This window comes from Erigeron canadensis, chromosome 1 (genome assembly GCF_010389155.1).
Source record: "Erigeron canadensis isolate Cc75 chromosome 1, C_canadensis_v1, whole genome shotgun sequence".
In the NCBI taxonomy this organism is placed as follows: Eukaryota; Viridiplantae; Streptophyta; class Magnoliopsida; order Asterales; family Asteraceae; genus Erigeron; species Erigeron canadensis.
The window spans coordinates 42,657,839-42,684,913 of record NC_057761.1 but is presented as its reverse complement, the minus strand read 5'-3'; the positions used below and the strand labels follow the sequence as shown (position 1 = coordinate 42,684,913).

The 27,075-nt window shown below is 31.8% G+C and overlaps 2 protein-coding genes and 1 non-coding gene across 3 annotated transcripts; all 3 read right to left on the bottom strand.

Annotated features, from left to right (window-relative positions):
- Window positions 1–9,337: 9,337 nt before the first annotated feature.
- On the bottom strand, window positions 9,338–10,696 carry LOC122585006 (60S ribosomal protein L34). Its single transcript, XM_043757099.1, has 3 exons — window positions 10,531–10,696; window positions 10,364–10,443; window positions 9,338–9,673 (listed from the first exon to the last, which is right to left on the bottom strand). Exons 1-3 carry the CDS (start codon window positions 10,607–10,609, stop codon window positions 9,470–9,472), a joined length of 363 nt encoding a protein of 120 aa, XP_043613034.1. The 5' UTR covers window positions 10,610–10,696; the 3' UTR covers window positions 9,338–9,469.
- LOC122586222 lies at window positions 9,855–9,944 on the bottom strand. Its single transcript, XR_006321927.1, has one exon. It is a non-coding gene; the product is annotated as a small nucleolar RNA R12 (small nucleolar RNA).
- A 4,511-nt stretch (window positions 10,697–15,207) lies between the features above and the next one.
- On the bottom strand, window positions 15,208–19,636 carry LOC122585545. The gene is made up of 5 exons (XM_043757673.1): window positions 19,352–19,636; window positions 17,825–19,215; window positions 16,312–16,725; window positions 15,765–15,997; window positions 15,208–15,663 (listed from the first exon to the last, which is right to left on the bottom strand). Exons 1-5 carry the CDS (start codon window positions 19,606–19,608, stop codon window positions 15,409–15,411), a joined length of 2,550 nt encoding a protein of 849 aa, XP_043613608.1. The 5' UTR covers window positions 19,609–19,636; the 3' UTR covers window positions 15,208–15,408.
- Window positions 19,637–27,075: the final 7,439 nt, after the last annotated feature.

The following is a 27,075-nucleotide window of genomic DNA, read 5'->3' as shown; positions in this document are numbered from 1 at the left end:
AAAAAAACTTGCGTATAAATATTTGCACTAGACCCAGTTGACTTTTAAGTCAACATAATTTGTTTCAAACTAGCAACTTCGAGATCGAATAACTTGTAACGGAAACACGATCCAACCAAACGGCTTTCACACATGTATTCTCTAGACCCCAATCTATATGTATCAACTAAGTAACAACCTTAAAACTTGCACAATCAACCCGAAAACCTTACGAGAGCACAAAAACTAACTTCCATGCGAAGGATCAGATGGTAATGAAACTTCACCAAACTTTACACATAACTAAATGAAACATAAACGAACTCATAGAAACTTTCAGAACGAAATTCTAACGTGTAACTTTTGCGCAACACATAAAGTTTAAGAACACTAAAATGGTAATGAGAGATATACTCAACCAAATCACAAACCGTAACTTGCAAATGATTTTAATAAGATTAACTAAGAGAAACACACTGAATTTAAGAAATAATGATCGGAAATTTGAACTGAAATTGAAACGAAAGTTTAACTGGGTCACGTTGTAACTTACAAAATATACAACTACACAACTAGAAATTATGAGTGAATGATCTAGTGATGATTTGTAAGTGATTGGTGATGTGAAACGGAATGTTTGATCGGAAATGGTTGAGTTGCGGGAGTTTGTCAGGCTCCCTCCCAGTTCGCCTCTGTTTGATCAAACGGAATGTTTGATCGGAAATTATGAGTTCGTTTATGTTTCATTAAGTTATGTGTAAAGTTTGGTGAAGTTTCGTTACCATCTGATCGTTCACATGAAAGTTGGTTTTTGTGCTCTCGTAAGGTTTTCGGGTTGATTGTGCAAGTTTTAAGGTTGTTACTTAGTTGATATATATAGATTGGGGTCTAGAGAATACATGTGTGAAAGCCGTTTGGTTGGATCGTGTTTCGGTTACAAGTTATTCGATCTCGAAGTTGCTAGTTTGAAACATATTATGTTGACTTAAGAGTCAACTAGGTCTAGTGCAAATATTTATACGTAAGAATTTTTTGTAAATGAAAATAGAATTTACAGTCTATAGCCGGTCACCTTATGCAACCACATACAAAAAATGAAAGTATAAGGGTGTTCCACTTCAATAAAATTTGATATTATGCAACCGTGTACAAGAAAGAAAGTACATGGTGTATCCAGTGATTAATAAACCCTAAACGCAAACAAGATTGAAGACTCCATTGATCGACACATGGTGTTTTATTAAAATGACATGTGGCATTTTAATCAAATTAACTAAAAAGTAATTAAACTAAAATATATAAATAATTACTAAATTATTATTATAAGTTAGTTGTATCCTTTTCCTAATTCTAATACAAATTCTCATATTCTACTAAACGACGTCCACTTTTAGTCTTATATATACATCTATGTATATGTATGTATATGTTTATTTTTATCCGACTAGGTTTTTCATGGAAGTTTTATTAAGGTATGCATATTGTAATTACTAGATTAATTCTAAGTATTGTAGTTACTTGATTAATTTTAATTAAATTTCAATTTTTTCTTTTTGTATGTGTATCAAAAAGTAGACATTGTTGCAGAACACGATTAACGCAGGATTTCTGTTTTTTAAATGCCTGAGCTGTAAAAAGTAATGATATATATTTATTCATATAACTTTCGGTAGATAGAATTTGTTAAATGTGTTTTAAAAAAAAGCTTGAGCTGTACAAGGTAATGATATATATTTTATTCATATTCATATAACTTTTGGTAGATAGAATGTGTTAAATGTGTTTAAAAAAAAGCGTTGTACAAGGTAATGATATAAATTTTAGGGAAATGCTAAATACAGCCCTAAGGGCTTTATTTAACGTGCATAAAAAACTTGTATCTTTCATATTAAAAGTTCGCCCCTGATTTTCATGGTAAATGTACAAACAATTTATGCATTTTAAACACAGCCCTTAGCAAACCCCTAAATTTTATTCATATGACTTTTGGTAGATAGAATTTGTTAAATGTGTTTATCTAGCTTTATCTAAATATATTCCAAAAAATAAAAGAAAAACACAATTTATGGAAAACAATTTATTAAATACTAATGTAATGTATATTGTTGATGTTTATTTTGTAAGTAGTAAGAATGTTGAATACGATTTCACAGCATTAGAATTTTCATTATTGGCCGTGCCTAAATATGAATATGTTTCATATGAAAAGAAATTAATGAATAAACTCGACAACAAGATAAATACCTCTTTGTTGTTCAATTGATTCCGGGTTTGTAGATGATAATAATAAACTTTATTATATATAAAGATAAATAATTATGCATGACTTAATCCGTGTATCACGCACAAGTATTAATACTTATTATATATATCATTACTATTTATTATAATTTAGCTTCGATAATCAGTTTATTTAACCACAGTTTATTTCAATCTCATAAATCATGTATAGGCATATATATATATATATATATATATATTATATATATATTAATACAATCTATAACTACTGTACATCGTACAGTTATTAGGACTAATATATATATATATATATTATATATTGATATATATTAAAACAGTAGTTAACCGAATCTTTTAAAACACTCTTCAATCCCAAAGCTACACTAAAAAATTGCCACATAATACTTTATCCAATGTGGCATCTCTACAATTTTTTATCAATATTTATTTATATTATTAATTATATAGATTAAAAAAAAGAAAAAATTATTTCCATCTAAATCAACCATATTTATTTGAGTTTAAAATTATATTGTATATTAAATACGTTACATTAAATATAAGAAGTCACGTATACTCTAGACAAATCTTTTTTTTTCCCTAGATTTTAAAAGTCTTCCATATTACTTGGAATAACATATCTTAAAAATTTTTTATATTACTTGAAATATATCAATATGCTAAATCATATTGATAATATCATATCAACGTATCAAAATTTTTTATTAGATTGGTTTTTCCTCGACCAATCTCTAATTCAATATGTAAGTTAGTTTGGTTTCTCATTCATGTTTCTCTTACATGTTTAATTCAATACAATGATTTTTTAAAGTTCATGGGTTCCCAATTCAGATCTTTAGTTTGATACTTTGATAATGGTTAATTAAGATGCTATGATTGATGGAAGCAAAAGATATGTTATTTGTAAAGTTCATTTATCTATAACTAATTACTAGCACGGTATTAATGCAAATGTGCCGGTGGTTGTGACAGCGACGGTGTGGTGGTATTGATACACAATTACAAGTATTTATTATGAAAAGTATTATCATTGTAATTTTTATTCTATGTGATTAGATATATTACATATGATATTGTTTTATTTTTATTCTTTTATATCTATAAAATAAAGAATATTAGTTAAAACTTTGTTTAATAATTGTTTTGTTTAATGATTGTTTTAAATAGCCGCACATTGTGCGGGTAAAAAACCTTACTATATATATATATATCTATATAAATATTAAAACAGTAGGAATCCTAGCTTTTTAAAACCCTATTTAATTTAAAACTATTTTTAAAATTTGCCACATAGGAATTCATCCTATGTGTCATCTCTATAATTTTCCACAATATTTATTTATTTATGCAATAAAAAATATTAAATATATATTGGTATGTAAAAAATAAAATTATGAAATTAATAAAATTGATTTTGTTTCCTAAAAACCAACATTAGTTTCATATATAGATTACATAATTGTGTCGACACATCACACCATTGTCATAAATTTTTTTTAAAGTTGGTTTTTGATTTCATCTTCAAATTCTTTTCGACTTTTAATATAAAAAGTAATTGGGTTGTCAATTTTTATGTGTTTTATACATCATTATATTTTTCAAAAAGTTTATATGCTTTAATGTATTATTATATATTAGTTCATGTTCATTTTTATTCTTTTTACGTAGGTTAATTTAAATAGCCGCACATCGTGCGGGTAAAAGACCTAATATATATATATATATATATATATATATACATCGTTAACATCCCAAAGGATATCGATATATGATCGAATACGTGTCAATGTGTCATCTATTACTATCTACCATATCCAGGGACACGTTAGTAGTTAAATGGGTGATTGATCTCACCTTTTGATTTTTGATCATCTACTTGTGAAGTTCACAAATATCTACAATTTAAAACATATAATAAAAGTGCATTAGGAGCTATCTCACAGAATATGATACGTGTCAGTGGGTCACTTTTCGAACCTAACGCACAATAATTAGTTGCCTAACGTTATTCCCAGTGTATAGGCAAAGATCTTAAACAGTGTTCACGGATATTAACCTAATAAAGGGTAAAAAGTAGTATTCGGGCTCTATTTATGATGTTAATAAAAACGGAACTCCACAGTAAACCCAATAAGTAGGAATATGTTCTACTTGTCTAAAAATATCTACCTTTTCAAATTCGATTCTCTCCAAACCGTCAAAAGAATCTTAATCTTAAAACAGTGCAACCCTATTATTGTATTATAAAAAGAGACCGAATTGAAGTTATTATCGATCACTTCACAAACATAGCAAGATCAAGTACAGGAAACACAATTATTGTACCTAATAACTAGGAATGGCAGGTAAGAGTTATGTGACTAAAGGCTACTCGACCTACACTAATATTCCAGCAGCTCGGCGAGATGGCTATGATCACGGGTCGGTCAACCAATATGGAGTTGACACCAAGTCAACTACTGAGCGGGTTCATGCCCCAGCTGCTGGCTTTGTTGGTCCGCCTGCAAGGGTTGACCTCCTAAAGGAATACGTTCGCTCCCCAAGCCTGCCGAGTAGTCCCAAATATTCACCAACTAGCCAGTTTGAAGATTACGGGCCAAACAATGGGCTCAACTACGACAACTTGAGCCCAACCAACACCAACGTCTATCATTCTCAAAATGGCGTCGGCCCAAATAAGAATCCTTTTTCAAGACGTGTCAATAATGCCGACATGATTCATTCTGGACAAGGCTTGGAAGGAGCCAGGACCGGAAACAACTCTGGTCCTAACAAATCCTGGCTGACCACGGGTCCACCACCAACCCATCATCCTCTTACAACCCCGACAAACAATATCAACGAGGCTTTGGGTTTTCTGGAAGAATCTGTGTATTATTCACCACGTGCAGACCCAAGGCGAAGAGGTGTGCTTGATGATCTGTCCACCCGTGCACAACCACTTGAACCACAAAGCCGGTACGCACGTCCTGCATTTGTTGCTAAAACCCATGACGCCCGTCATAGCTACAATACAGGAAGTAATGCTTATAATCATGAGGCTGTGAGGAGGTACCGTGGCTTCTAAACACTTCAAAAGCTTAGCTTCTAGCTAGTATTCGCACTTTGATGACTCATACCTATCTATATCTAGATACTGTTAAGTTTTAAGTTCCTAATGTTGTATCTGAAGCTTAGGTGTGCTGCTTCTTTCTCTTTTCGCATAACTTGGGTTTGATATCCTATGATGTATCATGTATGTACTTGCAATGGAATTTATGAACTTTTAGTATATCTGGTATCCTATCTAATATCTAATACTATCTTATAAAGGGCATTTCGTATTTTTTTTAAAAAAAATATGATTTGAACTACCCAAAATACCCATATTATTTATTTACTAATTTAAATATCTCTACCTAAATTATCTATAATAATCTTAAATCCCAACCACTCTTTTTTTTTTCTCTTCTCAAATCTCAACCACTCATTTTTTTTCTCACTCATCCATAAATCATTTTATTACTTTAATTGATTCAAAATTTTTTATCTCAAAAATCGTTTATCGATAAATTATAAAAATTATACGGGTGTTCTTAAAATTTCATTTTTTTCATTAGAGATGTCATTCGATATACTTTCGACGAATTTTTAAATCCGAGGGCGGAGCCCGTACGGCTAAGGCATTTGGCTATCATACTCTATGACTTGATCTACCACCCCACCATCTCACTACCGCAACGCACGGGCACTATCTCTCGTGATGTATCATGTATCTTGAATCTTGATCCTTTTTTTGTCCTTTTCTGTTGAGTTATCTCTAAAGAGAGAGATATCTCTCCCTCTAAATCTTAGATTGAGAGATCTCTTTTGGTTTCCCCTCTACGGCTTGGGGTACGTAAAGTCTTAGGCTGACTTCTTTTACAAACAGTCTCTTTACATTTGAGTAGAAATAAAATTATCTTACATCATACCTTCCCAATATCTCACTTATGTCAGAATTGGGTCCCATTGTCGTTGTCGGTCATAAATAGCACATTCCCCTATCTATGTAGTAAACCAACAAACTATTCAAACTATAGTTTTGGAAGACTAATTTAAGTATTCAACAAACAACACACACAATGATAAATTATCGATAATATAATACGTACTAATGATGAATGAGAGCTTATTAATTTAGATTAGGTGATTGATTCTTCGCCTTGCTAGTCTTACCACCCGCAACAGTAAAGGGCAATAAGCATTCCTTTTTGACAAAACTCAGCGTCTTGCAGCTGGAGTGTTGGGTAAAGGCAATAAGAGGAGATTTGGGACCCCAAAACAAGTCTAGGCTTAAGAACATTGATGTTAGGCATATACTCGATCATATACACAATGAGACTTTTTTATATCTCCAGTCAACTTTATTAAAAAAGGTAAATGTCTAAGAACCCCTTAGTCCCATACAGGAATTTTCCCTCTCAAGCTAGCGACCCTGCAACGCTACCTGGCGGTAAGACCCCAGAAACCTTGGCTGGTTGAATATGCTTTTACAGGGATTCGAACCTGGTTGGTGTTCTCATCAAGTCGCTTTTTTGGGGGGCAGGTGGCCACTGGGCTGTAACCCAGATGGTTCAGTCAACTTTATTGCAGCTAGCTAGAAGCTCATAAAAGAAGCTTGTAGCTTGAGCCGAAGATTGTGGGTTTTATTTGTATAAATATATTTAGTACAATACAACAATCAACAGAAACAAGCCATTTGTGAAGGCAAAATCCGTCTTAAACAGTATTGCAATAAATTTATTGTTTAATATAACAGATCATGTGATTTGGGTCAGGTCTAATGACTCTGTAAATCAAAGTGTACGTATTTAAAACAAGTTTTAAGTACGAACCACCATTTTAAATAAACCGGAACCTCTAATTGTCCACTTTATAATGTTAACTCAAGACGAGTAAGATTAAATCAACCTGGGGTCACATAATGCTATAGATGAGATCAGATCCTATGTTGATCTTCTGCGACCCTGTACATATCTATGTTTACAAAGATTATAAAGACTAAGATTCATACACCGCATGTAATTCAAACATTTTTTGAAACTTTGTTAATTGTTATCAGACCAATCTACATATGGCTAAGTTAGAAGCTCTTTGATAATGCTCTCATTATTAACACAATAAATTATTTTTGCTAACTTATGCCCTAATGAACTCGATATCTTCTAAATAATCGACAAATGTATTTAATATGTGTTAAATTTAATTTAACAGTTACCAATTTCATATAAGTCATAAATGTATATTTTCATTTGCTAAGAAACTTTCAGTTTATTAACTATAGCATGAGTCATGACACAAGTTAGCAAATCATGATGAATATAGATATATAAAAAGAAAAATGATTAATCAATTTAACTCATATTACTAAAAATTAACTTAAAATCTTAAAAGTTTAACAGGTGGATTCCATTAATTCTCTTTCCTAATTTTGCCCTTTAATTTTTTCATATGTCATTATCTTATGATTAGACATATTTTTGGGAACACCAAATAGGTTGGTTACCACGTATAAAAATTCCGAACACATGTGATACATACCGAAGCTAAGATTATATTCAAAGATGCATAGTAACATACCAAACGTATACGGAAAGATAATAAACAGTGTCTGAAATCAAATTTAAAATCAAATCAACACGTCAAAAAGTTTATTCCATCTTTATGACTTTTACGGTACCAAATGGAACTACACCGTAAACCCGATAACTAAGAATTTGTTCTGAATCGCAAATTCTATTAATCATTTTGATTCTTCAAGGCGTCCAAATTATAAGAATCTTAATTATTATTATTATATAAGTTATAACATAAGCTTTTATAAAGTAGTTGTGCTATAAAAGAGACCCAACATTATCCGTGTACAAACATAGCCAAAAGTCGATCAAATACAAAAACACATATCCTTGTATAGAACGAACAATGGCAGGTAATACATATATGACAAAAGGCTACTCACCATACACTAATATACCTGCTCGACAAGGTGATCTTGATTACGGGCAAAAAAACCCTGTCAGCCCATATGACTTTGAGACCAAGACGAAGAAGCAAAGTCCTATCTCGACACTTGGGTACAACTTTTCTGGATCGCGTACAAAATTTGAGCTCCTAAAGGAATATGTTTATGGCCCAAACATGGCGGCCGGTTCCAAATATGCACCAATGAGCCATTACCAAGGCTACTTGCCAAACTATGGGATCAACTATGAGAATTCAAGCCCATATATGAAACCTAACTATGCTTCAAACCCAAATGAGCATCTTCTTTCAAGGCCAGTCCATGGTTACCCTTCAGAAGAATCACGCAGTGTTCATTCAGGACATGACTTGGCTAAAGTTAGTCCTATTAAGACACGTAGTGTTCATTCAGGTCATGACTTGGCTAAAGTTAGTCCTGTTAAGACACCCAGTGTTCATTCAGGACATGACTTGGCTAGAGTTAGTCCTGTTAAGACACCCAGTGTTCATTCAGGACATGACTTGGCTAGAGTTAGTCCTGTTAGGACCCAAAATATTGCTAGTCCTGATAAACCGGTACAAGGTTTAGGTCCACCGGCAAGGCCCAATCCTTTGACAACCTTGACTACCAATATCAGTGATAATACTGCACCACGGCCATTGTACACACGCCTTCAATTGGCTCCTTCACCTAACAGCATCGGCCACAACTTCACTAATACATGAAGCAAGTATTGAAAGTCAGGAGGCAATGAACAAGTACCATGGCCCTTTTATGTCATGAAATCTTAGACCTATGTATTGAAGTTTTAGTATTGCGTCTTAAGTGACCCATACGCATATAAACCATGTTTATAACTTTGTCCAGGTCGGAATCTAGATGTTATAATGCAAGTTTGATTATGATGCATGTAATACTGTATTATGGTTAGTGTTTTTAATAATATGAAATAAATATTAAGCAACAGTTTGTTAACATTGCCACATTGGACTTCACAAGAGTTCCATAAAAAGCACTTTTTATTATAAGTTCTCTTTAGAGTTGATCAATGATGATTATATCTGTAAAAGAACAAATCCGGAAAGATATCATAAACAAACACTAAACTCACTATTTTGATTCATGACAAGGCAAATATCATACTAAAAAAAAAGGCATTCACATGTAACAATAGTTTGTATCCAAAACAAACTCCAAAGGTTTCAAAAGAAAAAATACATTGATTCAGACACATTATTATAAATTCTAACTCTTGGAGGCGGTTTTTTCTTTTTGTTTCTGAATCTTCAAAACCTTCTTCACAATCTTTTGTTCTTCAACCAAAAAGGCCCTAACAATCCTTTCACGTACAGCCCCTGCAGACAACACACCACCATAAGCACGGTTGACAGTTCTTCTGTTCCTGGGTAATCTTGACCTCTTGTATTCAGTCGGCCTCAAGTGTGGAATCTGCATTGTTAAAACCAAGTCTGTCAAGCTATTCCAGTTCAAGTGTCCATACTATTAGCAATATCAGAGTATAAATCAAATAACTCTTTCAAAACATATGCATACAAAATACAGTAATACAGGCGGCGAAATTTAACTAACAAGAAAGGCATAAGTTAGATTGGGAGTTTTGTGTATGATAATGAGTCAGAAGTAGCTGGTTGTAAGATCACATTCTCTTTATGAAAAGAGACATCATTGGGAATCCGTCTGATTTTTTCATCATTCTCATTATCGATACACAAAACAGCTAACTAGTGTATCAAATAAAATAAAATACTAAATATCCATCTTTAGAGCATCGAATACATAGCATGTATGCCTAGTGTCACATTTTAACTTAATCGGATATATACAATAGCGATAGATAAAATCATTTAAAATTGGATACAAACAATATATTTCAAGACTATAACTAAATACATTTCCATGCCCGTACCTCTAGCATAATTTTCGAATTAAAACAATAAACTTGTAGAAAAACAATGTATCAAAAACACAAATACCAACTTAATTTAACATATATAAATGTAAAACTCTAAAACAAATATGTAACAATAACAACATGAACATTTAAGTTTAAGGTTTAACCTAATGTTTTTTAAAAAAATACTAAAAAACAATTAAACACACAAAAATGAAACAGCATACCCCTTGGATTCTTTTGCCAGTAACAGGGCATTTAGGTCCACTTGCCCTCTTTTTAGTAGTCTGATACACTAACTTTCCACCTATTCAAAAACGCACAAATCAAACATTAAATATTATTACTATTTTCAAAACAAAATTCATAAATAACCAAAAGAAAGAAATGATACCTGGGGTTACGACGGTACGATGTACGTTTGATTTGGTGGCGTAGCTGTGGCGCCTGCGGTATGTGAGACGTTGAACCATTTTCAAGATTGGCGGCTATCTGCTGACTTCTTATTTTTTACTCGGAGGAAGGGGAATGGTGGAGAATCATACAAGATATATATGTGTGTGTGAAGACTGAAGGTACCCTAGGGCAAATATTATTTTGGGCCTATAAGACCATATGTTTGGGCTTGTCTTTGGAGTATTGAGATCGTGGAATTATAATATAAAATACTAGCACGGTACCCGTACGATACGACGGTAGGCGTGGCAACGACGGTATGATGGTTGGGCGACGGTTGGTGATGGAGCGACGTTGAGTTGTGTATATAATTGATGTAAATGGTTAATGGACATATTTTAAAACATAAAGAATTGATAGTGTAATTTAATCATTAAGGTTAAGGAGGTAATGAATGTGAAAGTATTTTAAGGGGTGTCAAGTAAAAATATTACATATTTTCAACATTACCAAAAATAAAAAGAGTTATTCTTTTTATAATATAGTATAGATATTTGGTAGAATCTATTATTTTAATGTTAATATAAGGCTGGCAAATCATGTATTTACAGGTCTTAATAGGTTCGGTACGCATAAAATTCTCAGTTTTAAACATGAAAACGACTCATTTAACACTTGCCTTTGATGATTTGAGCATGACAATTATTCGTTTTATGTATCAAAAAAGTTAAATGTTGAACTTTAAAATATTAAAAATAATTATTTTTAAAAATAGAAAAAGTTTTATCGTATATTTTTTGCTTAATAGCTACTTTAACAGGTCTTAACAGGTACTCAATTGCCAGCACTTACATTGACACTGCGCATTAGGTAAAAAGAAATACTAATATATTGTATGGTAAGTCTTATTTATTCACAACCATTGTTTGATGGTAACGAAATTTACGAGAAATGACTTGAAGTATTAGGAAGTGGGTTCCCTCAAGTTACTCTAACATATAATCGTGTTAGTATAATCTTGATTTTTAAATAAAAATCAAGAGCTGAGATTAAAAAATTATTTTTTTATTTTGATCCTTGATTTTCATCAAATGACTAAAAAAACTTAACTTGACCCTTCAAATTATTTAACTGGAAAAAATCTCCACCTGAAAGTATTATATGTGTCAATTGTCATTTGACGTAAATAGTGAGACATTCAAACTTTACTAAAGAGGTGGAGACTTGAGGTATTATATGGCTACCAATCATTGTTGTTGCTTTGCACTAACGTCCATCTATTATGATGGATAAATATAGAAGTACATGTTAACTACACCTATTAATATAAGTGGTCAGGTTTGTAGTATGATGTATGAATTACAGAAATATATGTGATAACTTCATGTATTTATTTATGTATAAAGTAGTGGTCACGTTTATAATATGACTAAATATATCGATGGGCCTATTTTTGACTTAAATTATGTGACTCATTTTATAAAAGTTTGGAAAATTTATAGTATTTCACTTGATATGGCCAAAAAAAAAAAGTTATTCATCTTCAAAATTTTTTACAAAAGGTTTATTGTTCAAACCTTCTCAAACGCATAAAAATGAGTGGATGATAGGAGTTCGGGAATATTAAAAGAACATCTAGATCAGAACGAATGTATGATGCACTGAAACTCCAAACAGGTAGTTGTATCCGTTTCCGAAACTCCATGGAAACGTTTCCTCGTACGAAACACGTATGAAACATTCCCTATAATTTTCTATAGATACCGAAACGTTTATTTGAAGTTTCCATACGGTTTCTAATTAATATCAAGGTTTTAAAGAACTTTTTTTAATCCCCAAACCCAAACATAGGTTGTATACAATTTGATCAACATTAAATTTTTTATATTCCAAAACCAATTATTAAACACTAAACATTCAATTAGTGATCACTAATCAAGCATGTATTATACAGTTCTACATATATAATTATACATAATCTCTCAAGTTTCTCTTTATGAAAAAATTGATATAATTTATATTTGTATATATTTTTATTGCCGTACCCATATCCTGGATTTTTTAGTTTTGTCGTTCCTTGTTCCCGTATCGTTCCCGTACCCGTTTCGGTACTACATAGGAACGAATCCTTATATCTGAAATAAGAACTCATCCTCTTCAAATAGCATAAATGAGGAAAACAATAAAAATAAAAAAAATAGATAAAAGTTCGTGTATACAATAAAGATCGACTTGAATTCGTGTATACAATAACTTTTCAGGACTAGTTTGTAACATTTTATCCTCTTCAAATAACAAGAACTCATCCTTGTAGTTATTGCACAAAGGTCCAATATCATCTCATACGATTACCATGGCATATGTCAATGAGCCATCCTTGTCAACTTTTTTTTTTTTTTTTGGAAGTCCGTCCTATCCTTTTCGATTAATATGACATTTACTTTAATTTCTTTTAATTAGAATAACTTTTGTATAAAAAGATAAAGCTCTTAATAAGTGACAAACTTTAAATCGCCATATACTTTTATTTTCAAGAGTAACTAGATGCTACATATACTCGTTGTAAACATGACATGATGTCCACTCCATCTCCTAGATTCATGCCATATATCAATTAGTTTGACGTCTAAGCTAAAGTTTAGAAGGATAACTAGGGGTGTTTGCGGTTTGATTTTTACCCGGTTAAACTGTAAACCAAACCGTTTAAAAAATCGAAAAAACCAAACTATTTTTGAATTTGTTTTTAGGTTTGGTTTGTAACTGAAATCGAATTATATATTCGGTTTAATTCGGTTTTTGGTTTGGTCATGGGTAAAAGATAATGAATTTGGTTAAACCGAATAACTTATATTACTATTATGTATTATTAAAAATATTTAATTCATATTTTTTTTTATGGATAATTATTAATGTATTTTTTACTTTTTATGTCTATTTGTTTATTATATTATGAGTAACGTACATTTTTCTAAAATTAGATAAATTCAATTTCGATAAATATTTTTAATAATGATGTCAAACAAGAGTTTAGTTGTTTCGCTTATGTTATTTGTTTATCCATATGGTGCTTGAAGTCTAAATTTACTACTTTGGTGAAAAGTGAAATTATGAACCTGTTTTGGTTAAACACAACTTAGACAAAAAGAAATGGTAAATTTGTGTTTTTCATATTTGGTTTTTTCGGTTTTAAACTGAAATCGAACCGAATTCTAATTTGGTTTTCGGTTTGGTTTTTCTATTTTGAAATAGATTTTGGTTCGATTTTAGTTTTGAAAAATAAAAATAAAAAACCCGAAAATATCGAACCAAATAGACCAAATAACTAAAAACCGAACCGATGAACACCCCTAAGGATAACTATTGATTTTTCCTAAGCTAAAACCAACCTAATGATTGCAGATAGTAAAAGAAATAAGTAAACAACGGTTGCTTTCACATATATTTAGGATGTGAAAGACTAGATATAAAAAAGATTTAGTGATAATTAAATTTATGACCAACAACGCAATAGATAAAGTAATAAAACAACTATTATCAAATGAGAAACAACCACTACTATGTTATCACTTCATGTGAATATGATTGAATTTTGTCGGGTTTGCAAACTTGATTGGTTTGTGAAATACTTCAATCTATTTCATTCATACTAATCAATATCATGTTCATTCATATTTGGCAAAGCCATCCCATACAGTCTTTGATGACTGCTCACACAAAAATGGCAAACACATTAAAGACTATATACTGTCATGGCATGGCAATAAATCTTCCATTCTCCTTTTTTAAAGCTATACTATATGAGTGATTATCTAGCCTTGTAAAAAATCCTGTTACGCGCAGATAAGACCAAGACACATATAATTATATGAACATCTAGAGAGGAGATTGTAGATTACATCTGTCAAATTTTTGTATTATTAGGAGGATTATTGTGTTGAAGTTCTAAGATGTTAAATCCTTCGAGTATATTATGATCATGAACACCTAAAAAATATACAATACTTTGAAACTTGGAGCATTTATGTTTCGTACGTAAAGGCCAAAACCAACTGCATCATCCACATTAGTGCCCATTCTGGTTCGGATAAACCATAAAAATGTAAACTATTTCTTTTATTCGATGTATACAACGTATCCAAAAAATATCAATGTATGTAATTTTGTTAAATAGCCTAAAAATCCTGGATGAGGATTCCCTAAAGTTGGGGAACTTGACTAGTCAAGTTAACAGAATCATGGCACTTAGATTAAAATTAAGGGTCAAGATTCAAATATCTTCTTTGAATCCAAGAACCATGTTCTTCTATCCATCCAAAAATCCTCCTAACACTTTAAGAAGATGACATATGGTATCCACTAATTCTCTTTCCTAATTTTGCCCCTGATTTTTTCACATGTCATTTTCCAATAGTTAAGAGGATTTTTAGGCTATTTTGTTAGGAGGATTAATCATTTCCTTGTTTTCAATGTCAACGTAGAATCCCTGTTTTCTTGACAAAGTGTATTGGTATTTTGGAGTGTGTTACATACATTAGAACAAAAATAAAAAGACGTTTGTTTCTATAGCTTTAAAGCGTTTCGTTTTCAAGACATGCACATAATCTACAAATGGTAATTAAAGTCAAGTAAGAGAGTTGTTTTATTCTTATAAAAATTTGTCACCTGCTTATTCATCTTATTCAAAACTTCAATGAATATTAAAATTCTAAAAAGTTTTACATATTAAACCCTCCAAAATAAGCTGCTACTTTTACTAATATGTACTACAGGATCCACAACTTCTCCATCTACCTTACAAAAAAAACACATGATAAAAGATAAAGAAGTGGGATGAGGGCAGACTCTACTAATGACATTTGTATATGTTTTATGTTTTTCAACATGGAAAAAGCAAAAACAAACTGTCTTCAACTTGAATTTTTCGATCGATGAACTTTATATTATTCAACTTACTTTGGCACCATAGCAGTTGATCTCTGGTTAATCTTGGCAAACTCAAAACTCTTGAAACCAACCTTAATTCAACTTGTGAAACAAACATGTGTTGATCCATAACAGTTTCTTGGTGTTTTTGAAATTTTTTCACAATGCAGTTTCCTGTTCTCAGCATGTCCTTGAGCCTCCTGTCTTTCTGTAGAACAAAATTCAGGTAAAAGTTTTAGGTTGTACAAGTGTAAAGGGTGTAATATAATATAATGTAAGCAAGATTTCAGAATAATGCGAAAGCCAAACCTTTTGATGAATTGTTTTGATATCCATGAAAAGCTCGGAATCTGCAGGGTCTTGAAGATGCGCTTTACTGCCTTGAAGGATTATTGTTAAGAACAAATTCGTAGTATCTTTGTCAGTGTGAAGGAATTCCCAGAAAACCGTCATGGATTCCTTAATCATTTTGGCCATTGTTGAAATCGAAACTGCATCTTCTTCTTCTTCTTTTCTTGCCTTCTTTTCTTTCAAATTGTCATCTACAAATTGAAAGAAAAAACAATTTTCTTATGTTGAAGAAGGGTCACAAAAAGTCAACTTTTGACTTCTGAGAGTCAAATTAGCTGGACCCGTCTTAGAATTTGACGCAATTGTAAACTTTACAAATAATCAATCTAAAAGATTTCAACTTTAAGATTGCAACGAATTATTAGAGGAAACAGCGGGGTTAAGCCAAACCTGACCATTTGCTGTCTGTACAAAAATTTTACCCTTTTGACCCAAACTTATTTTTACCACTGACCTGAGCCACCTATATTGCCACCTTTACGTATTGAGATACTTTCAAAATTACCTCTGATTGCAGGAACTTGAAGAAGGCCGCGAAAGGTGCAACGCTGCTTTGTGTAGTTAAGGACTCTGGGCCCTTGAAACAACTCATCTTCAGTGAACCTTCGAAGAAGAACATGAAACTGTTGAAACTCAATGGCAATTTGGTTATAAGATCGATACCCTTGAGGATCATATAGCTGTAATTCTTTGGCCTTTTTGTATTGCCAATGTAGAATCTCCCATGAAAGACAAGCTTGTCCAACATATACAATTTCTAAATCCTTATGCAATTCAGTGATGGATTTTAATGTCGGATCTGCATAAATTCTTCTTAATTTGCATGGCCATAAGCTAGGCAAAAGAACCGATTTTATTGCTGAAAGTGATGCGTTTTCTCCTGTGCTCATCTGCTCTGGATGCTTCATCCTTAGAAAATCTATAGAAATAACCAGAAATTTATCAAAATGTTTCATTATTGGTGATTGATAATCCTTTTAAATTAAATATAATAAGACCCCATATTAAGTAAGAGTTTGCCCCTTGAGTTTTTGATGTTGTGTGATAAGGACATCCTTACATAGTTACATATGACAATTACAAGTATATATTACTATAAATATGCAAGTTGATAATATCAGAATATCATATTATACGTAATATTATGGACTAAATTATTCATCAATAAGTGAAATCAAGTCTTTTAAGTTTCCTTGAAAACAATAAAAGTCCTTTTCTCATCTGCGTTTACGATATAGAGAAAGAGATCGCCCATCTTAACAAGACGATACACGTGCTAGCTACATACTTGTTAGCTTTTCTTGAAAATGACATCGGCAAAAATTAGTTTAACCAATTTGTAAAATATGCAGGTAATATCATATTAGTCTTAAGATATTCACTCTACCCATGCTATAATTTAAATCCTAATAGTTTACGGCAAAAGTGAGATCCAAGATACTAGTGTAACTTGACTTTTAGAAGCTAAGTGGGTAATACAAAGCCATTAATTCAATGAACTAATGAATGGCCATTTAAAAGTTAAATGAAGTGGGGAATATGTATGAAAAAGCATATGTTGATTGTAATTGACATGAAGATGATCATACACCATATGTAAGTCTCGGGACGAGTACACATGACGATATATGCTAAGAATAGTCATGGGCGGTTTTGCATTTTGCCATTTGCATAGAATAAGGATCTTGTTACCAAATATTAATGGTCATAAAAATATGGTGACCCACTCCTCAATGAATTTTCCAACAAAAAGATCCTCTATGGGAGCAATATGTACAGCAAGAATCTATAAATAAAAATAAAGACTTTAGCAAAATCATTTTGAAGTTTGAACTACACTAGTGCACATGTTGTCCATTTGTTTAACAGAAAACGTGGTTTGGTCAAGTTTTAAGATTAATAATGTAAAGTTTGCAAAATCAAAAAACTTTTTGTAATTAAAATAATCGAATTCGGTATTGAAACTGGAATCCTAGAAGTGTTTATGATGAATATGGAAATATAATTAGAGAACTTACTAATGGCCTGCAATGTTTGGTAATTCAGGACATCTAACTTTCGCATTTTTTCAGTGTAGCTCTTGTAGAACTTCTGAATCTCAGCCAATAGATCTCTATGCTCCAACTTCTCATTGATTTTTAATGGTTTTAAATCTTCATTCACTCTTGGAGTTTCGGATTCTTCAAGAATGGTGGGAAGGCCTCCGGTTCTTGCGTTCTTCAGCTCCATTTTCATCTGACCGATCAACTCTTGATGTTCCAATAAAACATCAGCATCATCTTCTTCATCGGAATCAAAATCCCATGATTTTATGTTTACCTCACCTTCTTCCTCATATTCGGTACCTTCCATCATGTCATTTTCTGGTTCCATTGAGTTGTCAAAACCAGAATCTAATTCGTGTTTGCTGGAATCAGAATTATGTTTTTCCTTCAGTAGATTTGGTTCGAATTCAACGTAATCATCATCAGCCTCTTCTTGAACAGGAGGAATTAAACTTTCCAACTCTTGTTCATCAACAGACTTAACATTTTGAGGACTAATCGAAAAAAATCCACTGGAACCCTCTGACTCCAAATGATGATCAGGCGAATCAGATACAACTTCTTCTGATATATCATATCCATGACAAAAACTATCATTTCTCATGAAAAAATCTCCCAGCCAATTAACTTGATCCGGCTTCAAATCTTCATTTCCACCCGAATTTCTTTCACTTTTCTCCTGTAAATCTTGGACTTCTTCACACCCTGAATCATCCACTGCAGATTCTTCCGATGTTTCTTCAACTATATCCGAAAACTCAACTACCCTTTGAAGATTTGGACTTAAAGAAACCTCTGCATCCATGATATCATCAACTTTGACATTTGACAAAAGCCTTGAACTTTCATTCAAATCTTTCTGTTCAACTTCAATTTTAGCCTCTTCTTTGACTTCTACTTCATCAAAATCTTGACTTTTTCGCTTTTCTTTAATGGTGAAAACATCATCCTTTAAACCCTCTTCCACAAACACCTCATGAACAGTAAAGTTACCTGCTTTTGGCTCTACAACAAACCCACCTATATCTTGAACAGGCACAAATTCATACTTACTTGTGTTCATAAAAACCTCCCCTGTTTCCCCTGTTTTAACATCATTTACACCTTTGTTATCATTATAACTAATCAAATCTTCTTCTTTCATCTGATATTGAAACCCAAAAGTAAACTCAGATTTCTCTTCTTCACCAAGCCCATCAGATATCACAGAGTCCGTATCACTTATTCGTCGAATAATTCGATCTTTTTGGTCATCAAATATCGAATAACCCGAATCACTTAAACTTCGAATAAATTGATCTTCTTGCTCATCAAAAACCAAACTTTTATCAAAGTTTTTCCCATGATCATCATCAAACTTTGAACTACATAACAAAAATACCATTTCTTAAAATATTTTCTAAAAAAGTCACATACAAAAAAGAACAAGAAATAAATATAAAAACTACAAGAATAAAAGTAAAAGTGATACATGATAAAATTGAATAAACATGAACTTACCCAGCCAGGTGTTTGATCAAATGCCTAGAAGAACTCAAAACAGAATCACAAACCAAAACCCACAAGAACCCACAAAATTGAACCATCTTTTTCTCCACCAAATCAGCTGTACATGATTCACAAACATAATCATAATATGCTCTAAAAGGAATCAAGCCTACCAAGTGTTCGATCAAATGCCTGAAAGAAACCCAAATAAAGCTACAAACTTTAATCATCATTCTTTGCATCAATTCAGCTGGGAACGATTCGATCATAAAATTAAAGTAAGATTTAAGGGTAATTAGGTTGTGGGTTGGCGACATATCAACAGAAAAATATATGTATATGTATATGTATGTATTTATCTCATTGTAGAAGTAAAGGTGAAAGGGAAAGAAAAGAAGAGTGTTGAAACAGGGAAAACATGGAAGTGGAAAAGAAGGAGGAGACGAAGAGAGTTGTGTTTTTTGGTGGTGTAAATATACGCGGCCATTTTGGCGAGGATTGTGGGTGGGAATGGCATCATTATAACAAAATTGAAGAAAAGGTTTATTATATGATGATGTTATATTTACTACTACTTGAATGAATGGAATATAACATAAAAAAATGTGCTACAAAGATTTAGGTGGCTACTAACATGAGTCAAGAGTGAGATTAGTATATGAATAATTTGCCAATGGGTTAAAACCCCAGTGACATTTCGAAGTCCTGCAATGATACTTGGATCCTGGGATACTAGGGTTCGAGTCTGAGCAGGCGAGGTTTTACCTCCAATTTAACGTCGAGCCTTTTATAGCGGTTAAATTGGTGGGTTTTTCCTCCCCTGTAGTCTCTGACTTTGTGGATCGATCGCTAATGATTGTCTGCCCGAATGGATGTAGCGGTTAGCCGTCCCATGACACGAACGTTAAAAAAGTATATGAATAGTTTGTATACGTAGGTATACATAATAAGTAAATGTACGAATAGTTAAAGTATTTTTGTAAAAGTAGTTAATAGATATTATAGTAGTTATATGTAGAGCTCTTTATAGCTAAGTGGTTAAGTATCAGTTTTATTTTTACATGTTAAAGGTTTTTAATGAACTCACAAATATAGTCCTCCAGTGAAACAGCTTTAAATCCTGAATAGAGTGTAAGGTTTTATCTCAAATAAATGACGTGTCTTTATGCGGTTTAGTTGAGAGGTTATCCTCCTACTAGGTATTGAGGGTGAGGGGACTCTTTAACGCGGACCCGGTTAAGACAATATAAGCTAGATCTGAGCAAATAATCACACCTTTAAAAAAAAATTATATTATACTTAGAAGACAACCAAAAAAAGTACTACACTGAATACTGATACTACTCGTATATTTTAGTTATATATACAATTTACTTACAAGTTCAAAAACCTTTGTCATTGTCTTCTCTACCTTTTCTTTTTGGTCTTTATGGTTTGTAGAAGGTCTTGTCACTTTTGTGTATAGGGTTTAGGTTTTGATGATGCTTCCATATAACAGAAACTAGAAACTTGGAATTTAATGAATAGCGATGTCAATGGTAGTGGTTGTAAGGAATTTCACAACGTTTTAATTGATGACGGTGAATAATGTGATTGAGAGGGATTGAGGCAAAAAGAAAAGAAAAAAACAGAACTTTCATGGAACTCATGTTATGTACTTATGTGTGTGGCTTTTGAAAAAAGTTGCATTGTTCTGAATCTAAAAGTATACAACTGTAAAATGTGTTTTTGAGAATAACACAAGATTTAGTATCGTATCTGATAAATGAGGTTGATTGGGTGAATTTTTGAATTCTAACTATTAACGTTATCTTAAACTATATATTATATAAAGTTATAAACAAATATATATAACTTTACATATAAATAATAGGAAAAAAAAAAAGGTAAATGCCTAGGAACCCCTTAATCCCATAAAGGAATTTTCCCTCTCAAGCTAGCGACCCTGCAACGCTGCCTGGCGGTGAGACCCTGGAAACCTTGGCTGGTTGGATATGTTTTTGCAGGGATTCGAACAAGGGTGGTGTTCCCACCAAGTCGCTTTTTAAGGAGATAGGTGACACATATAAATAATATCAATATCATTGAAGCAATTATACGAGAAAATAATATATGCATACTCGCTATGCCATTCTAATATAAATTTTGTTGTTATATAGCATTTCTTAGATTAATACTGTACCTACAATTACTAAGTTGTAAATGGCCAATTTAGTATACGTTTTGTTGTCATAAAAGATGTTAAATGGTATGGACTATGATTAATTGACACAGTAATAGACAGAAAAATGGCAAAACAAACGAAGTTCTTTTATAATTTCGTACGCTAATCCCATATAGTATATTAGTATTCATGTATTCATATGTATCTATTTTCAAAAGTTTACATTAGTGTGATAATATTATTGTAAAGTAGTAACATATAAACCTAAAGATTATCCTTATATAAGCTTAAACCCCAACAGTTAGAAATATTTTCTAAATCCACTATGTAAGCCTCGGAGATGAGTTCACTTAAGATGAGTTTACTTAAGATCTCGGGTTGGAGCCTTAGAGGTCCAAAAAATCTCTGGTTAAAATTGTCTCCAACACTTCTGAATCGAAACTCACTTTGCAAAAACAAATAAAAAAAATACTAGATACGATGACGACGCTGATAGCGCCGATGAAGTGGTGGTAGCAACGATGACACTGGAGGCGATGGGTGGTAGTGGTGCTTTCGGCAATGTCGTATGGAATTAAAAAGTTTCTTATGTAAAAAAAAGTAATGCAATTATGGTAAGGGATGAAAAATTTATATAGTAAGTTTATTTTATCAATATAGTTATCCGTATAGGTAGAAAAGTTTTAAATGACGAATAAAAACTAAAGTTAAAATAAAATAATTGTATGCTTGAAATTTGTTTTATCTATATCTATACTTTTATCTATACTATATTATAAATCAAATAGTCTTTGTTTAATATTTTAAGTTTCAACATTTTATCAAAACCAAATTCCATCAATAACGTACATTACTCGTTGCCGCCATACTGGCACCACCGCCAACCACCACCAATTAATATCTGCCGCCATCGTTACCGCCGCTCGCCACCACCTATCACCCAATAGCGGAGCTATGTGGTCGCCAAGGGTGGACATGATAACACCACAAGTTCTATTAAACTCTATTTTTTAGTACTAATTATATTACTTTTTTAGTTTTAAAAGTAATTGACAACCCCATACTAGTTAATCTATATCTTTAGTTTAAATTTACTCTTATAGGTATCATTGAAACGGTTTAGCGGTCCCAGGATGAAAATCATGGCTCCCCTACTGTCGTCACCGTCACCATTACATCACCACCACTGCCGCCACCTCCACCACTGTTGCAACGCGCGGATACCGTTATAATAAGGTACGGAGTATTAAGGAAGATAATGTAATTATTATTATTTAAAGAATGTAGTTACGGTAGATTATATATTTTATCAAAATCGTGCATGATAATATTAGTGGATGTGTACGTGGCTTTTGGATATAAGGGCGAAAAAAATTTGATAGGAGAAGTAATTTATGATTAAAGGTTTGTCGGTTGGGTCGTTGAGTGGGCTCTTCGCCACTTTGAGTATTTGACATTTTCTTTCATTCTTTGTGTACATTTTTTTTCTCTGGCGTTTTTTCTATTATAGTTATGGTGATGGTTTCATTTTTTTTATCTGCTTAAAACCAACATGTTTGAATCGACGTAGTAATATGTGTTGGTAAGACGTTTATGGTGTAAACTAGTTATAGTATGCGATTTGTGGTATTTAATTATGAGGTATGAATAAATACCAAAAACGTCATAATTATCACCTCAATTCTTTAATTTTACTTTTTTAAATACTTGAAACGCATAATCATTTGTCACGTATTATGTGGGTTAAAATTTGATATGTCTAAGTCAAACAAGAATACGTGGATCACTTGAAATTTTTGTTTATTGAATGTTTGTGCAAAATAATTCCACAATGGTTAATTTGAAGAAAACATTTGGATTATTGGAAGGTTCTTTCATTGTAACACTTTTCTGACATGGGAAATGATAAATTTTCATAATCAATGACAAAATCATGACATATGTCAAAATTAAGAGATGAGATTAGGTGAGTGAATATGTAAAATTCACATGTGAAGTTTTTAATATTTTAAGAGCACTTAAAATTTGGGTTTGTGAGTAGATCGAACGCCAATACGCCATTAATTCGGATTGTTGAAAATCATTTTGTATTTTTCTAATAGTTTTCGCTCTTTAGTTACACCTGTTGTACAACATTTGTAATTTAGAATAACGCGTTTACATATCTAAATGGATGTTTCGGAATATCTTTATCGTACTAAAGAGATATTTTGGGTCCTCTGCTCCTTTTGAATCACAAATCCATGAAATATACAATATGGCCGGTGGTTCTTTCTACGTCTCTTCCATTTTTATATTTGATTATCAAGTTTTTTATTAGTTTATTAATTAATGTCTATGATACGATATATAAGCCTGCTAGAAAGGGTCACCTACAAATCCTATTTTTCTCTATTAGAAGGATATCTACACATTGCAGCGGCAATGGCAGAAGAAATAAGACTTTTGTCTTATCATATTTTTTAACTAAGACCCATTGTATAATATCTTTTAACTAATTCTAATTCCATTTACGTAAAAAGAAAAATATAGATAAAAGGTTATATGATTCTATTCATAGATTGGTAGACATGTAGATATATGTCAAATAATTAATTTAAAACTTCATATAGTTTTATTAAATGAAGAAATGAGACGCTTGTCTTTAAAAGTCTTTTAAAGATTTTTTATAATTTAATCAATTATAATGAGTCCATACCATAATTTCTTGAAACAAAAAATTAAAAAAATTAATCATCAGATTATTCTTAATAAACAACTAGAATGATACGATATATAAGCCTGCTAGAAAGGGTCGCCTACAAATCCTATTTTTCTCTACTAGAAGGGTGTCCGCACGTTGCAACGCCTACGCCGCAACGGTTTATAATGCGTGAGATGTCGTAACGATAATACAGGTTGTTTAGGATACTTTCATGAGATGCAACGATGAGACATCTAACCGTGGTCATCATTTCAGATATAAGTCGAGGATTGGGTGCAAAAAATAATAAGGTGCAAAAACTAACCCATCTAAATATATTTGTTAGGGTTACTTAAGGGTAGTTTGAAGATATTGAAAAAAGTGCTGAATTTCTTAAAATAGATAGCCAATTTGTTTTATGAGGACGAGATGGGTACCCGCGCAATGCGGCGGCGGTGGCGGCAACGGGTGGTGCTAGTGGCGGTGGTGGTAACGATGTGGTTATTAATCTAAAAGTAATTGACGTAAATGGTAGTGTAGTTATTTTATGGTTAAGGGATGTACGTCTCTTTTGTAAATAACTTTATTAAGAATATTATAAAGATATTAGGTGGAAACTTTTAAATTAATTAATAAAGAAAATATACAGTTTGGATAAATATGAGTGTAAAATATTTTAAGAATATATTGGGTAGATTTAGTGTGAGAGTTAGGAATGTGTTAAAATTTACGGGTATTTTGGGCATTTTAAATGTAGAGAGTTGAAATAGGTAGTTTGTTTATTAATATAGTACTCGTATATTTCATAGTATTGAATATACTTAAAAAAGTTGACATTAAAAGAAACTAAAGAATACACAATCATACAATATACAGTATATTCTATAATATTGAATATACTTAAAAAAGTTGACATTAAAAGTTATCACATTAACAAACTCCACTTAGGTGAATTGGATATAGGTGTCTTCTAAATCTACTATGTGGGTCCTGGAGGTGAGTTTTTCTCAAGGTCTCGGATTCGAGTCTTGGATTTCTCATCTCAATATTCCATGAGGAAAGGGTTGAAAGTCTCAGGTTCGAGTCTTGAATTTTTCATCTCAAGTAATAGTGGTGCCAAAAATACGTAACTTTGTAGGCGTTTTCTTAAAATATTTCTAAGTATATATTTAATGTAAACATAAATATGAATACTAATATTTATTTAATAACTATTAATGTAAAACAAATGAGATCTTTATGTTCTGAATATGTGAAAATTTAGGGCGCGTTTGGTTCGCGGAATGTTTTTGTAAGGAATGGAATCTTTCAAAGGAATTGGAATATGAAGGAATGGAATTTGACGGAATGTTTTTGATTTTTTGAAGATTTAAGTGAGGGACGGAATGAGATTCTTTCCCCTATCCCCAAGGAATGGAGATTCCATCAAATGAGGAAATGTTAACATTCCAACGGAATGTGATTCCTCCATCTTTAACCAACCAAACACACTAAGGAATGGAATTCAATTTCAATTACATCAGATTCCATCAAATTCTGTGAACCAAATGCGACCTTAGGCTTTATGATGTAACAAGCTAACGAGTTATTTTTTTTTTTTCTTTTATAGCCGGTCCTAACCATCTTTGGGCATCCAATTAAAACTATTAGTTGTTTAACCCTTGTTTTGGCTTAATAAAATGTGTCATGACTACATGACATGAATATTAATATTTCACCCAACCCACTTTTGTACAATAAGCAGACAAAATCATATGAAACAAAAAGAAAAAACTGAAAGAAAGGTCAAAAAGCACAATACATGCCTACACGTACGATGTGTCTATTTTTGGGTCATCCTTCCAAAGTTCCAAAGAATTGTTCAGCAGTTGACCAGCCTAATACAGTTGTTGACTGAGTTAGGTCATGGCGATGGAACCTGGAGGTTTTAAAAGTGAACGTGTTGGACGGACCAACTAGGAAAAGGTCCAAACACTAAAGTTATTGATAACACTTTTTCCTTTAGCTTTATCATTATTATAAAATTAATTAAACAAAACTTAATATCTGATAAATCTAAATCTAATCTAAATATAGATAAAAAAAAAATAATATATATATGTTAGTATTAAAGTAGTGAGTTTGAGAGGTGAAATGTCACAAGTCTTTATATTTTTATTATAATAATTCCATTGTTTTCGTAAAGTTATGATGAAATCAACACTTACGAGTCATGAGTCGATTCTAACGAGTCGGTTTACACCAAAAAAGAGTTAACTCGTTAAGTAACTCATTTTTGTCCAGACTCTTACGAGTCGTTGTGTAAACTTGAACTTAGTGACGAGTCGCAAACTTATGATTATTGTAATTTGATACTATAGTTATATATTATATTATACCTATTTTGTTACGTTATTTTGTGTGTTATATGTAGTTTTGATCATTTTATTGCTTATTTAAAAATAAATTTTAAATTTACGTTTCAAAACTATTGAATATGTAAATTTATTAAGATAACAAATTTATAGTTTGCTTTTAAAGACGTCATATATATATATAATTATATGATATTATGTAGTACTTAAAAATATTTTTTCTTACGAGTTGAGTCACGTTTCAAGTTCTGAGTAAAAAATCATGTTTTAAAGTAAAGTTAACAACTATGCGCATATATATTGTAATTAAATCTATCATGTATGCTTAGTAAATCATCAATTCACTTCACTCATATCAATAAAACAACATTGCTTTTAAAAATTATTTTTGAAAAAATTTCTTATTCGAGTATTCGACAAGTTAGCAATTTTTTTCAAGTTGTCTTCTAGAAATGCATGATGTCATATTGTATTTTTATTTAAAACTTATTTTTAATGTTAGACTTCTTTATACTAACTTCTTTTTTCTATTTGT